Source organism: Lipophrys pholis, assembly GCF_963383615.2.
Source record: "Lipophrys pholis genome assembly, chromosome: 22".
NCBI lineage: Eukaryota > Metazoa > Chordata > Actinopteri > Blenniiformes > Blenniidae > Lipophrys > Lipophrys pholis.
In genome coordinates, this window is record NC_137644.1 from 3,422,870 (window position 1) to 3,435,182 (window position 12,313).

General features: G+C 49.2%; 1 protein-coding gene across 3 annotated transcripts in view; it reads right to left on the minus strand.

The window, feature by feature from the left end:
• Window positions 1-12,025, minus strand: part of bltp3b (bridge-like lipid transfer protein family member 3B) — a 31,012-nt gene extending 18,987 nt beyond the window's left edge. For all 3 annotated transcript variants that reach the window (XM_080491786.1, XM_080491785.1, XM_080491787.1), the window contains exons 1-2: window positions 11,688-12,025; window positions 2,196-2,358 (exon numbers count right to left, since the gene is read on the minus strand). In XM_080491786.1, coding sequence (XP_080347912.1) covers window positions 2,196-2,358; window positions 11,688-11,731 — 207 coding nt within the window. In that variant the 5' untranslated portion in view covers window positions 11,732-12,025. The remainder of the gene's footprint in view (window positions 1-2,195; window positions 2,359-11,687) is intronic.
• Between the last annotated feature and the right edge of the window lie 288 nt (window positions 12,026-12,313).

Sequence of the window (12,313 nt, forward strand, 5' to 3'; positions counted from 1 at the left end):
CTGGTGTGAGAGGGTTAATCTGGTGTGAGAGGGTCAATCTGGTGTGAGAGGGTTAATCTGGTGTGAGAGGGTCAATCTGGTGTGAGAGGGTTAATCTGGTGTGTAATCTGCTCAACAAGACAGGAGGGAGTGTGACTTTCAGCTGCTGCAACAGGAAGAAAATGCAGAGAGCAGGAAGTCAGATCATTCTGGAGGTTTCGCGGCTCGATGAGTCGATAACAGATCAGACGCTGCTCTGGCTCAGCGGAACCAGGGGAAGGTCAAACTAACGTTCAGGCTCCGTTCACCATGTCTGGAGTGAAAACGCATCATTTCTGTTTCAGCAAAGTTTCACGTTTGCCGGACCACTAGGGGTGCTGTTGTTAGTTTTAGTACTGAAACCACTCACACATGCAGCAGAGAACAACGGCCTCTAAACATTAACAATGGGAGAACACGGACATTCTAGTGGACAGACCAAGCAGTTTTCAAAAAGTTGTGTGTTCAGTGATTCAGAGCTCCGTTGTCGTGTGAACCGGCTCAAAACGAGTTTTGCTTTGTCACTTGAAAACCTTGTATAAATGGGGCCTCAAGCCCTGAACTGAAGAGCAGAGCTCATCGAGATTAATGATGCAGCAGTGGATCTTAATGCTAATCAGAGCGCTTTCATATCGGAGCCACACAGTGAGGCTGAGTTACTGCTAATGTGCTAATGCTCATTACTGCAGTAGTGCTGCACTCTGACCATCAACACTTCATCTTAAGGACTTCTCCGATAATTTAGGCTCCGTTTACACGACAACGTTTCACGTGACAACACATAATCCACTAAATAAAAGGAGAGCGTTTACACTGCAGCAGTGGACACAGAGACAACGATGTAGTTAGTCTGCCGGGCCACTGGAGGGCGCTGTTGCTCGATTTTGTTATGAATCTACACAGACGTGTGCAGAGAACAAAACACTATAAACCTGAAGAAAATAGAGAGAACCTGACATCCGTATGGACTGATGACACATCGGATGATATCAGGGAGAGTCTCAACTATTAAACTACTGATTTTGCAGGTTTTGCGGATACACTAATACGTTGTGTAAACGGGGCCCTAGTAAAGCAGCGCACGAAATGAGAACTGGTGCAGGGTTAAAAGATGCCGTCGTCTCAATGCTGCGATGGCGGACTGGTTCAGTGTGTCACTGAACTGAACACTGACTGTCGCCACGCAGCGCCGCATTAGTGTCAATGACACAGCAGATCAGAGAGTCAACAGAGAGGCTCTGTAATGCTGCACAGGCCTGCAGAGTTCACCGGGTCGTTCACCCTCCACTTCACCAAACTAGGATTAAAGCGGAGGACTCAAGCCATGGAAAAGACACGCCAGGAAGAAATAAACATCTTGGAGAGCTCGGGGTTGAAAGGAGGAGGCTGGACTTTGTTCTGTGGTGAAAGTCCAGTCAGCGCGGAAATGACTGGGCTTGGTTCAGGCTTTCCAGGGCGAGTCAGGGTGAGCCAGGGCATGTCGTTACACATGTCGTTACACATGTCGTTACACTTCAGAACCAGATAGGAAACTTACGGTTCTTGAAGCTGCACGGAAGAAAAAAATGGTTCATTCTTTTAGATTTGACGCCATCGAGGTAAATTTGGTCGTCAGAGTCTGGACTGGAGGAAAATAGAGAAAACTAGAACTCAAATCCGTCGAAGAGATTAGAGCTGCAATAGTTACTATTGATTCTAATGTTAAACACTGGAGGGGAACAGTTTCCTCATATTGACTCAACCTTTAACCGTCTTTTGTCTTGATCCAGTCACAGTTTGAGATTCTTTTGAGCTTTGGACACAGAACGCCATTTTTATTCACCGAAATGCTTTTTTTGTCCAAATTTTCATTTGTTTCTTTTTCTTTTAAAATTCAGTTTCACACAAGTCGGAGTTCGTATCGTCAGCGGTATGAAAGCTGAGGCCAAACTGTAGAACTAACATTTAGTTCAGAACATGTTAATTCAGAATTGAATGTTGAGGACTCGAAGTTCATCATTATAGTTTCTATAAACCTTTACCTTTTGGGTTTTACTTATTGAACTAATGGAGCCCAGAAAACATTTTTGTAAAGACAGATTGCGAGGCGATCATTGATTTTCCAGCGTTTGAAGCTGATTTGGTGCAGTTTGAGACGATGCGACTGAACCTCTGGTTTGTGTCGGCGTGGCGCTCACCCGGATGGCGGCCTTGTTGCACTCCACGCGGTTGATGGCGAGCCAGGTGGGCAGGTCCAGCAGGCTCTGGAGGACTTCCTCGTCCAGCTCCAGGTTGGTCAGCTGACCTTCTCCCTTCAGCGTGCTCAGGTTGATCTTATCGGGGGAGAGGTTCTTAGCAAACCTGCACAGAGGAAGGGAAATGAAAACATTTGGAACCTGTAATCCAGCAGTTGGAAGCTTTGATACACGATGAGACACCAGAACACATCGATCCCACACACTGCAAGACGAGCTCGTTTTAAAAAAACCTGTTTCACTTTGAGAGGAAGCTGTCAAATTCAAACACTCCCTTTTGAAAAACACTCCTGAATTACAAAAACAAAGAAACACCATAATTAGAGGTTAGCCAGTCGCACGGCAACAAGACCACAAGTAATTACATAAAACCAGAACTCGGTTCAGGATCAGCTTTTCTATTTATCGTTTCATGTCACAATGAATGATTTCATGCTGGACAGACGACGAGGAGTTGCAATGCATGATGGGACGAGTCAGAACTCTTCTTTAAGTGTGAGCCAGAGCGGATATTGATAACCGACATGCTGTGGCAGCGTCTCATCTGTCTGGAGCTTAAACCAAGAGACTGGAGCGCTCCGACTGGCTGGTTCTGACCCAGCGGTGTCCTGACGGCTGGTTCATGGTCATCGGTTACTGAATGTTTTATTGAGCTGTAAATCTCTGCAGATTAGTCAAATGGAATCTCTTTATAAAAATAAAAAAAAAACAGGGACAGTATTGATTTCACATTCTGATCTGTCAAGTTCAATTGATTGTATCAATCCCTGATCAACATCAATCCCTGATCAGTGTCCACAGTCTGAACCTGCAGAACAATTAACATTAACAAGGTGCATGAATGAAGTAAGGTCCCGCCCACACAGGAAACATCTACGTCCACATGACACCATGAAAACCACTCAAAGTGATGTAGTACATATGCCAAGCCTGTAGGGGGCACTGCAAAGCTGCCACCGAAATACACCCAACGCTGCGACTGCACATGAGCAACACAACTCAGGTAAAGGTATATTTGAGGCTTGCTGACAGAATGTGGCTCTTTGTGTCGTCTGGTCTGGTCTGGGAGAGACTGGACTGTCAGACATTCAGAGATTAACGTCCTACGATCACTGAGCACACGAGATGTTTTCAGGGACGGCGTGTGAAAACAGGGTCAGAATATCAGAACATTAAATTTAAAATGTTTGTTTATTTTGGGGGAAATCAAGTCACAGGGAATGAAGTTATGTGAAGACGGTCTGTTGTCAGTTTTTCATGAGGAGATGATGAATGAGTGAGGAGCCGCTCAGTAACCGGAGCGTCTCCGGGAGACAAAGGGTTTCTTGTTCCGACGTTTCTTTGATGGAAAATTAAAGGATCCACGTCAGGGTGGGCTCGGAGTCAAAACATGAGCCGTTAAAGAAACTTCTGGCTTTGTGAGTCTGCAGGATGAGTTTCAAATGATTCAGCCCATCAGATTCCTGCTTCTTTCCACCCTGCGCCTCCTCCTGGCAGCGCCTCCTCCTGGTAGCGCCTCCTCCTGGTAGCGCCTCCTCCCCTCTCCGTCACTGTGAATTATTCAGCAGGAGGTGCAGAAACAGGGACTCGGCAGAGGAACAAGACGAAAACCAGGTTCCCACAAACAAACAGCGACGATGGTGATCCAGACGTTCTCACTCAGGTTCATAGACACAGTGAGGCACAAACAGTTTCCCCCTCGGAGGAGGAGGAGGAGGAGGAGGAGGTGTAGCGTCTCGGCCTTGTGGCCAGTGAAATATTCATTCCTGCTGCCGATCAAATATCAACCAGCGAACTTCACCGGCTCCCTGGCTCCGGCTCTCCCGGGTGCCATTGGCTTCCTCTCACCTCCGTCCTGCTTCATAAATAAATCAATACTGTGATCAAATAAAATGTTGATCATCAGCCGCCTCATATCACGGCTGCTAAAGCTGAACAAGCTGCATTGGGGAGGCCGATGCCAGCGGGCAGAGCAGCGAGAGGTAGAGGGTATTAAGTTCACATGCCGTCATTGTCCCCTTTCATTGCTGCTCACGAGACTTGGGCCATTATTACAGCGGGCGGGGAAATGCTCCGCGGGCCAGGTCCAGGTCCACAACGAGGCCAGGGCACGCTGCGGGCCAGGTCCAGGTCCACAATGAGGCCGGGTCACGCTGCGGGCCAGGTCCAGGTCCGCAACGAGACCAGGGCAGGCTGCGGGCCAGGTCCAGGTCCACAACGAGACCAGGGCAGGCTGCGGGCCAGGTCCAGGTCCACAACGAGGCCAGGGCACGCTGCGGGCCGTGCAGTGGAGGACTGATCAATAACCATTACACAGCAAGAGCCAAGACCACAGGCCTGTGTGGTGGAATCTTGAAGAAATACCAAAGGAACTATCAGCCGTGACTGAACTAGAGCTACACTCTGTAGAGCACAGACCCTCACCAACGCCATATATCTGTTTGTGGAACCGAGTTAGCATCGCGAGCATGATAGCCGTTAGCTCATATCGATGCTAACAAGGCAGGTCAGGTGGCTCCATCACTGTGTGAAACTGAGCAGGGAGCGTCTCCATGGCAACAGAATTTTTTTTTTAAATATGAGACATCCAGGTTTAACTTTCCAGTCGGGCCACACAGTGCAATGGTTAGCACTCTGGCGTCGTAGCGACAATATCAGCTTCATGAACGGGCGTGTCTCAGTGTAAACCGTTGACATCCTTCCTGTGCACAAACGTCTAGTCTTCAGATAATCTACTTTCCTCCAGCAGTGGACATTTTACTTCCTTTAGAGGCACAAGTACAAAACTCTTGAAGTAAATATCCTCAAATTAAAGCAAACTTTTATTTCTACTCTATTGTGGTGGTGTGAGAAAGACATTATTAGTATTGAGAGAAAAGTACTAGAGACACTTTTGTTTTGCGGTTTCTGTTCAGCTGACCTCTGAACTCGTCTTTGACCCACACCGGCCTGACTCTGCTCTGTGCTGATGTGGTCCATGGAAACGGCTTCTCGGCACTCGCTGATGATGCATCAGCGGCGCAGTGTGATGACATCACTGCCAGGAAGAAGGCCAGAGTGACAACAGAGATTTTCTTTTAGCTTTCAAGACTTACAGAGAAGGAAGAATGAAGAAGCTCGAAGGAGGTCTATTAAAAACTGGTAGAGAGGGAAGAAAGGGAGGAGGGACACTTCCTCTGCGACTCAGGAGTTTGGTTTTTCCAGGAAAGCAGATTTTTTCCCTCCAGCACTCATCTGACAAACCGCTGGCCCGGCTCAACCACAGAGATGGAAATCATGACAGCGACTGAGGCTGAGAATCCTACAGCCAGTCGGAGCCGACAGAGCCTGAAGTCTCAGCACGGTGATAACAGAGTCCATTAAGATCAGGATTCCTCAACTGATACCAGAGCAGATGATTGAATTTACCACCAGAGGAGAAGGACAGAAGAGAGGGAAGTAGGTCTGCTGAGTCAGCATCTTAACAGTCCTGCAAGTTTGCATCCGTTAAAGACATTAAAGACAAAACCGATGTCAAAGATCTTCAGCCTTCTCTGTTCCTGGCCCTTTCTGCAGGCCGGCATCGTCTTCATGTTAGATACGAACAGAGACAGAAGGTAGAGAAGTAAAAGTTCAGACACACAAATGAAAAGAGAAATATGATGAAACTCAAAAAGGAGAGAGACCGAGAGAAACCATTTGTTCACTCATGACAGACTACAGACACACTGAGTGTGTGAAGTTTGAGTAAAAACTCTCAAACAACCTCAAAGTAACAAACCAGCCGTCTTTCAAATGACCTGTTATTGTTCCATCATCTGAACTGAAGATCATCAGTATCCAAAATCTTTCAAAAGATATGACTTTGAAACACGCTGCAATATTCTGAAATTGATTGACTATAGAGAATTGGTGTGTTTATCACTGACTCACTGTCGCCCTCTGTGGGCATCGCTGGCTTTTCCTCCAGAGCCATGTGATTCGATCGAGAGTCAGAAAACGTTGTTTGCCGAGGCGAGAAGGCGTCACCAGGCCGTTCAAATCAAACTGCATCAAGAGCCTGAATCACGTCGCAGCCCACAGACACACACACACTCCAACAACGAAGCCTGTGGGAGGAGCCAGCTCATCCTGCTGGTGGGAAAGCGGAAGTGTGGAATATTTATGAAAAGCTTAGAGCGACAGAAAAACAACCCCTGCACCACCGTTACACGGTGGAATGGGATGCCAGAGTACCGGGGAGGGTGCCGCTCTGCAGAACGCCGCTTCGCTGGAGTGATGAGACGCCCACGGCGGAGGACCGAGTCCTCATCGCCGTCCACCAGTGGCGAGCGAGAACTGCTGAGGAGCATCATCGTAAAGACACGGAGGACGGAAAGAGAGAGGGACGGATCCACCAGAGAGCAGATCTCATGAAGGTTCCACCTGAACTCCAGACCTCCTCCCTCCAGACCGGCGCTCAGCAGCTCATCAAGTCCAGTTTGATCAGAACTCAGTGGGACTCTGGTTTTCAAGGTATTGACCTAAACCACCAAACATCTCAACTCGCTTTGGTAAATGAAGCTCCTCCTTTATACAATCTGGTGGGGAATCATACAAACTGAGGGTTTCCATTGGTCTTGGAAAAGTTTGAACAAAAAAATCCTTTTCTGATACAAGAAGCTGCGTGAATTTTTAATGTTCAGGAAAATGTCAACATGAAACAAGATCTTATATCTTCAAGACTATACGTGACTTTCTTATTCAACTGGTCATATATAATGATGCAAATTAAGAATAGATACCAAACATACTGTCTCATTGATGCACTTACGTCTGGACATGAAAAATATCCAGGAATTCTTCAAACTTTTAATGAAGCATTAAATGTTTAAATTTAATGAAGCATTTCTTTGATATAGTCCAGAAAACACAGGAAGTCTTTTCATGGTATATGATATTCCCGCGCTTGTTTTCTGTTCATCCTCAGTTTTCATTACTCCACAGTTTCAACCCAAAATAGCCCCACAAACACATTTATCACTCCGGCCGACAGTCAGAAACGGTTTCTTTCCCACACGTGGACCTGCTGATGATCAGCTGGGAGTCACCGGTATGGAATTTTCTCTCCTGGGACTCCACACCCTGAGTTCACACCCAAACCAGCCAGTAGAACTTAGAAAGAAGAACGGAACCCAACAGGCTCCAACACAGCGGAAGACAAGCAGCCGAGTGATTGACAGCAGCTGACCTGACACACTGCTCCTGATGTAGTCACACGAAGCAGAACCTCTGGCTCGACTCCACGCCTGCCACAGGTTTTCACGTGGAGCCTTTCAAATGAACGCCCGCCACTGCTTTACAGGACGGATGGATCACACGTGCGGATTTCTTCAACTGTTTGGAGGAGAATCCTTCACAGCTCAAAACGCTTCAGTCCAACGAAGAGCGGAAGGTCTTCATCGTTTGCAGGATGTGGTTTGCAGCATTCAACAATGTGATGCATTTTAAAATGCCGAGTTTTTTTTTCCCCCCGGCCTGTGGGAAAAGTTCACGCAGTCAAAATGCAGCTTCTCCTCCCTTCATGCATTATTTACTCTAAGAAATCATGCGGAGAGAAAATTATTAACTGCAAGCTGAGCTTGAAGGTCGACCTCAAGGAGATTTCATTGAACTTTCAGAGGAACGTGGAGTGTGAGTGAGCGAGTGGCCCGGAGCCGCTTCTCCTTCCGCCTCCCGTACGACTGTAACCGGACGCCGCCGCCTGGCTCCCGGCCAGAATCCCATCGATACACAAACCAGAGAAACACCTGCGTCCTCGTCAACCGCCCCCCAGGGCCTACCTGTGTTTGACCTGAGTGCAGGACACTTGGCCGATGAAAACATTCCTCACACAGGAAGAACATCAGAAGTCATGCAGGCTCACTGGTCTGGGCCGGAGGACGAGTCGCCGCGGAGCCGCCGGTCAGCCAAGCGTGAAGAATGAAGCTGGCTGAGGCCAACGGCCCCATCATGGTCGCCGTCAGCGTCAGAAACGTCTCTAAAGCTGAGACTTTCAGGGTCTCAGGATTCTCAAACTAAACTCCAAGTGCAAAAACTCCAAATACTGGAACGTCAAGTCAGAATCATTTATCGTACACTGGAAGGTAAAAAAAAAAAAAAAAAGGGCTTTTCACTGGAGTCAGCTTATGTTCCCAGGCTCCGCCTGTTTTTTCAGAATGACCAATCGCTGCAAAGCAAAGCTGGCAGCTGGAGCTGTGATTGGCAGAGAGCAGAGAGCAGACAGCGCGGCGTCTCTGGGTCATAGCGTCATCATGCTAACGGCCGTTCACACCACAACGCTTTCAAGTGAAAACCCAAAACTTCCATTGTGCGTGGAGAGTCGATGCGACAACAGCGAAGCTCGGAGTCACTGAAAACGTTCCCCAGAAAAATAGGCCCAATGTCCCTGTAGCTCACTGGAATATCCAAACCAACAAATCTGCAAATAGAATTTTTGGACGGGAACGATAGCAATGACGCATATTAAGCTGAATTATAAAAAAAAGTTGACAGTTTTTGAGATATCACAATAAACAAAAATTGCTAATGACAACAACGCCACGTCGTACCAATAGCTCGTAGAGCAGAAGGGCAAAAGCTCACTTCATCTTGATTTTCAGTATGAATACAGACCGTGGAAGCGAAGCCTCACGATCCTTCTGACTTTTTGGGTTTTAAGCAGGAGGTGTCAGAAAAGTGACCAGAGGGATAAACTGGCTTGTGGCGGCCAAACGTTCATGGCGGCGTCGCTTTTTGGTCCTTCGATGACGGCTCTTCCTCTCATTGTCAAGCAGAACTCACCAAGCGTTGGATTGTTCACCCACTAATAGGGAACGTGAGCTGGGTTAGACCGTCGTGAGACAGGTTAGTTTCACCCTACTGATGATGTGTTGCAATAGCTAAACATTGCAAACAACTAAACGACAGCACCAACGAGTGGCCCAACATGCTAACTACACCTTTTTCCGCCTTTGCCGTTGCCGTGGAAACCGACCGTGTTCAAAACGTTACAGTGTAAATGAAAAACATTCCTGAAAAGGAAACACAGAAACGATGCGTTTTCACGTGAAGCGTTGTCGTGGAAACGGGGCCTAAATCCAGCATGTGACCCCGACGGGCTGACAGACGATCCGGTAGATTCCAGGTTTCCTTCTGAGATCAAGTGGGAAAGTCCCATTTTTCTTTCTAATGGGAAATCACAATGAACCGACTGAGAAAAATACATCTTAATGTTGGGAACTTCCGTGGGAAGTTTCCTAAAGCTTCCAGAAACTCAATAAAACAGTATTCATACGGAAAAGTGCATTTCCTTATGAGTGAAGTGAAGGTGACAACAGCCACGGTGATAACTCAACACGTGAAGCGACTTCGATTGGGAATTCTGACTTCAGGAGTGATCGACCAGGCCGTCACTTATTAACCAGCAGAGTGTTACTGGATGGACTTCCTTGTTGGGACGCTCCCGACTGGGAAACGGGATTTCACATTCCATTGTTCCACGTGTCGGTGACTCCTCCACTCCGTCCGTTCAGGATTTGGCCGTGGCCTGAATGTGTGGCGGCGGGCTGAGTGTGCGCTCTGCAGCAGCCGACCTGTTGACACCCACAACACGACCTGTCGCTGTGTCGTCACACTGACAGGGGTGTAGGAATACACTCCTCCTAACACCGACACTGATCATCACAGTATATTGTCGGTTTGCTGCATCTGAGCTCCGGCACCAGCGTTTCTCCTGCGACGCTCCGATCGGCCGGCGGGTCGGCTCCGACGCTCCGCTCGGATCAGACGGCGAGTCCAGAGACCGATGACGAGGGCGACGGGTCTTCCAGGCACTTTCTGTCAGTGCTGCTGTTAATGCTGCTGAGGGCAACACACACACACACACACACACACACACACACACACACACACACACACACACACACACACACACACACACACACACACACACACACACACACACACACACACACACACACACACACACACACACACACACACACACACACACACACACACACACACACACACACACACACACACACACACACACACACACAGCTGGGAGGACAGTGAAGGACGACGCACGACTTCCTGGAGCTTCAGTTATCGACTCAGATGCGGTGGAATCACAGTGTCTCTGGGTAAACGATGTCAACCTGGCCTAAATGTGACCAACAGTCTAGATCCACTCCAGTGGAATGTGTTTTGGGACACACCTACACATGACCTCGTTTTGCTTCTCAAGGTGAAAGTATCATTCGGTGTGCTCAAGAGCGCTGGCGGCCGCGGGGGAGTGAAGGTAAAAGCTCAACGAGGTCACAGACAACCACATCCTAAACCAGAGGGATGTTTATTCACCTCCGGGTAGGCAACGTGAAGCAGAACGGCACCATAAAGTGCAGTCAATCAGACAGAATGAGCCAGCTCACAGTCTGAAATCCTCTCTCGGGGTTCAAAACGTGGCCTGCGGGCCAAAACCAGGCCGACAGAGCTGGACTGACTCACTGCCGTAGCTCAGAGGCCACGGACGGCCACAAGATCTCCAGAGAACAGACAGCAACTACTTAGTTTCAGTGCAAATATGGACGTGACAGAAAAGGACCGTATCAAATTATTACGAGATGTAAAATCACCGAGGGAAAGGAAAATATATAAACACATAAAATGATCATAGTGAGACCAAAACCAGCTAGAAGTGAACATAAACATTGGGAGTGACAACAAACACCTGCAGGTTCTACAAAACAACAACAAGAGAAGCAGAGCAGAACGTTCAGATAGAAAACCACCAAAAGAGGCTGAAAATGGTGCAGGCTAGAGGTCTTTTACATGAGTGTTAAAACCTGGATTATAATCTGTGGAGATTAGGAAGTGTGACGAGGTGCCACAGTGGTGAACCTGGGTACACACCTGGATCCTCCCGGATTATAATCTATACGAGTGAATCCAGGCTTGTTTGGTTCGTGATGCAAGGTGTGCTGAGGGGCAACAGATTAAAGCTGTAATCTCAGGAGATGTAAAGGCGCAAAGGGCAGATTAACACTGTAAACAAACCTGCTCCTGGATCTTCACCATCTCTCCTCCTAATAAACGTGTAATCTGAGTATTGCCACCGTGCCGGGGTGAACCGGGCCGGTGTGTCTCCGGGGGAAGGCTGTTGTCGTTAATAATCTGACTCCTCCACTCGACAGGTTCGACCAGCCCGGAGCCTGAACCGGGATTAGCTCTGCGGCTAGCCGCGATGCTAACGCGTTAGCCGGGCAGCCACGTCCCCGGGCGGGGAGGTTCCCCGGACCGGACCCGGACCCGGGCCTGACGGCCTGACAGCCTGACAGCCGGGCAGGGGGCCCGCTTAACCGCCGCCGTCCCGCCGGGTCACGGCACCGGGCCGCCGGTGGACAGCGGCGAGCAGGCGGCGTCCGGGACACTGACCTGGAGAGATGCTTTAGGATCTGCTTCTTGATGAGCCCCGCCATGGCCGCGGCGGCTCCCGGGCACGAGCCGAGCTTCTTCCCCGGAGAGCGGAGGTCCCGAACGGCTCACAGCAGCCCCGGCTCCGTCCTCATCTCAGCGGAGCTCCGCTTCAGTCTGGCCGGCAGATGGAGGGACGCGGGTGGGCAGACAGCCTCACACACCGCCGGGCTCCGAGTGGCGGACGCGGGTCCGAGGCGGAGCGGCTCCCGTTAGGACATTCTGGGTGAAACGACGGGGAAAAAAACGCTCCAGAAGCGGCCCGAGGGTTGGTTGTCTCGGACGGAGTTCACCTGGATAGAACGGAGGGGGGCGGGAGGAGCAGGGCGGGGAGGAGCGACCTGTCTGCAGACCCGGAGACAGCACCGGGAGGACCCGCACGAAGCTCTTTATAAACAGCGACACCTACCGGCGAACCGCAGCAAGTGGACCCGCAGCCGCAGAACTCACCACGTATGAATGCAGATATTTTTTTTAAAAGGAAACTTTTCCTTCTGATAGCCCATCATACGTCTACGAAGGACTGTCTCAGAAACCGAGTTTTATTAAAATTTCAACCGGATGCATGGCGGCTCTTCATGAGGAGT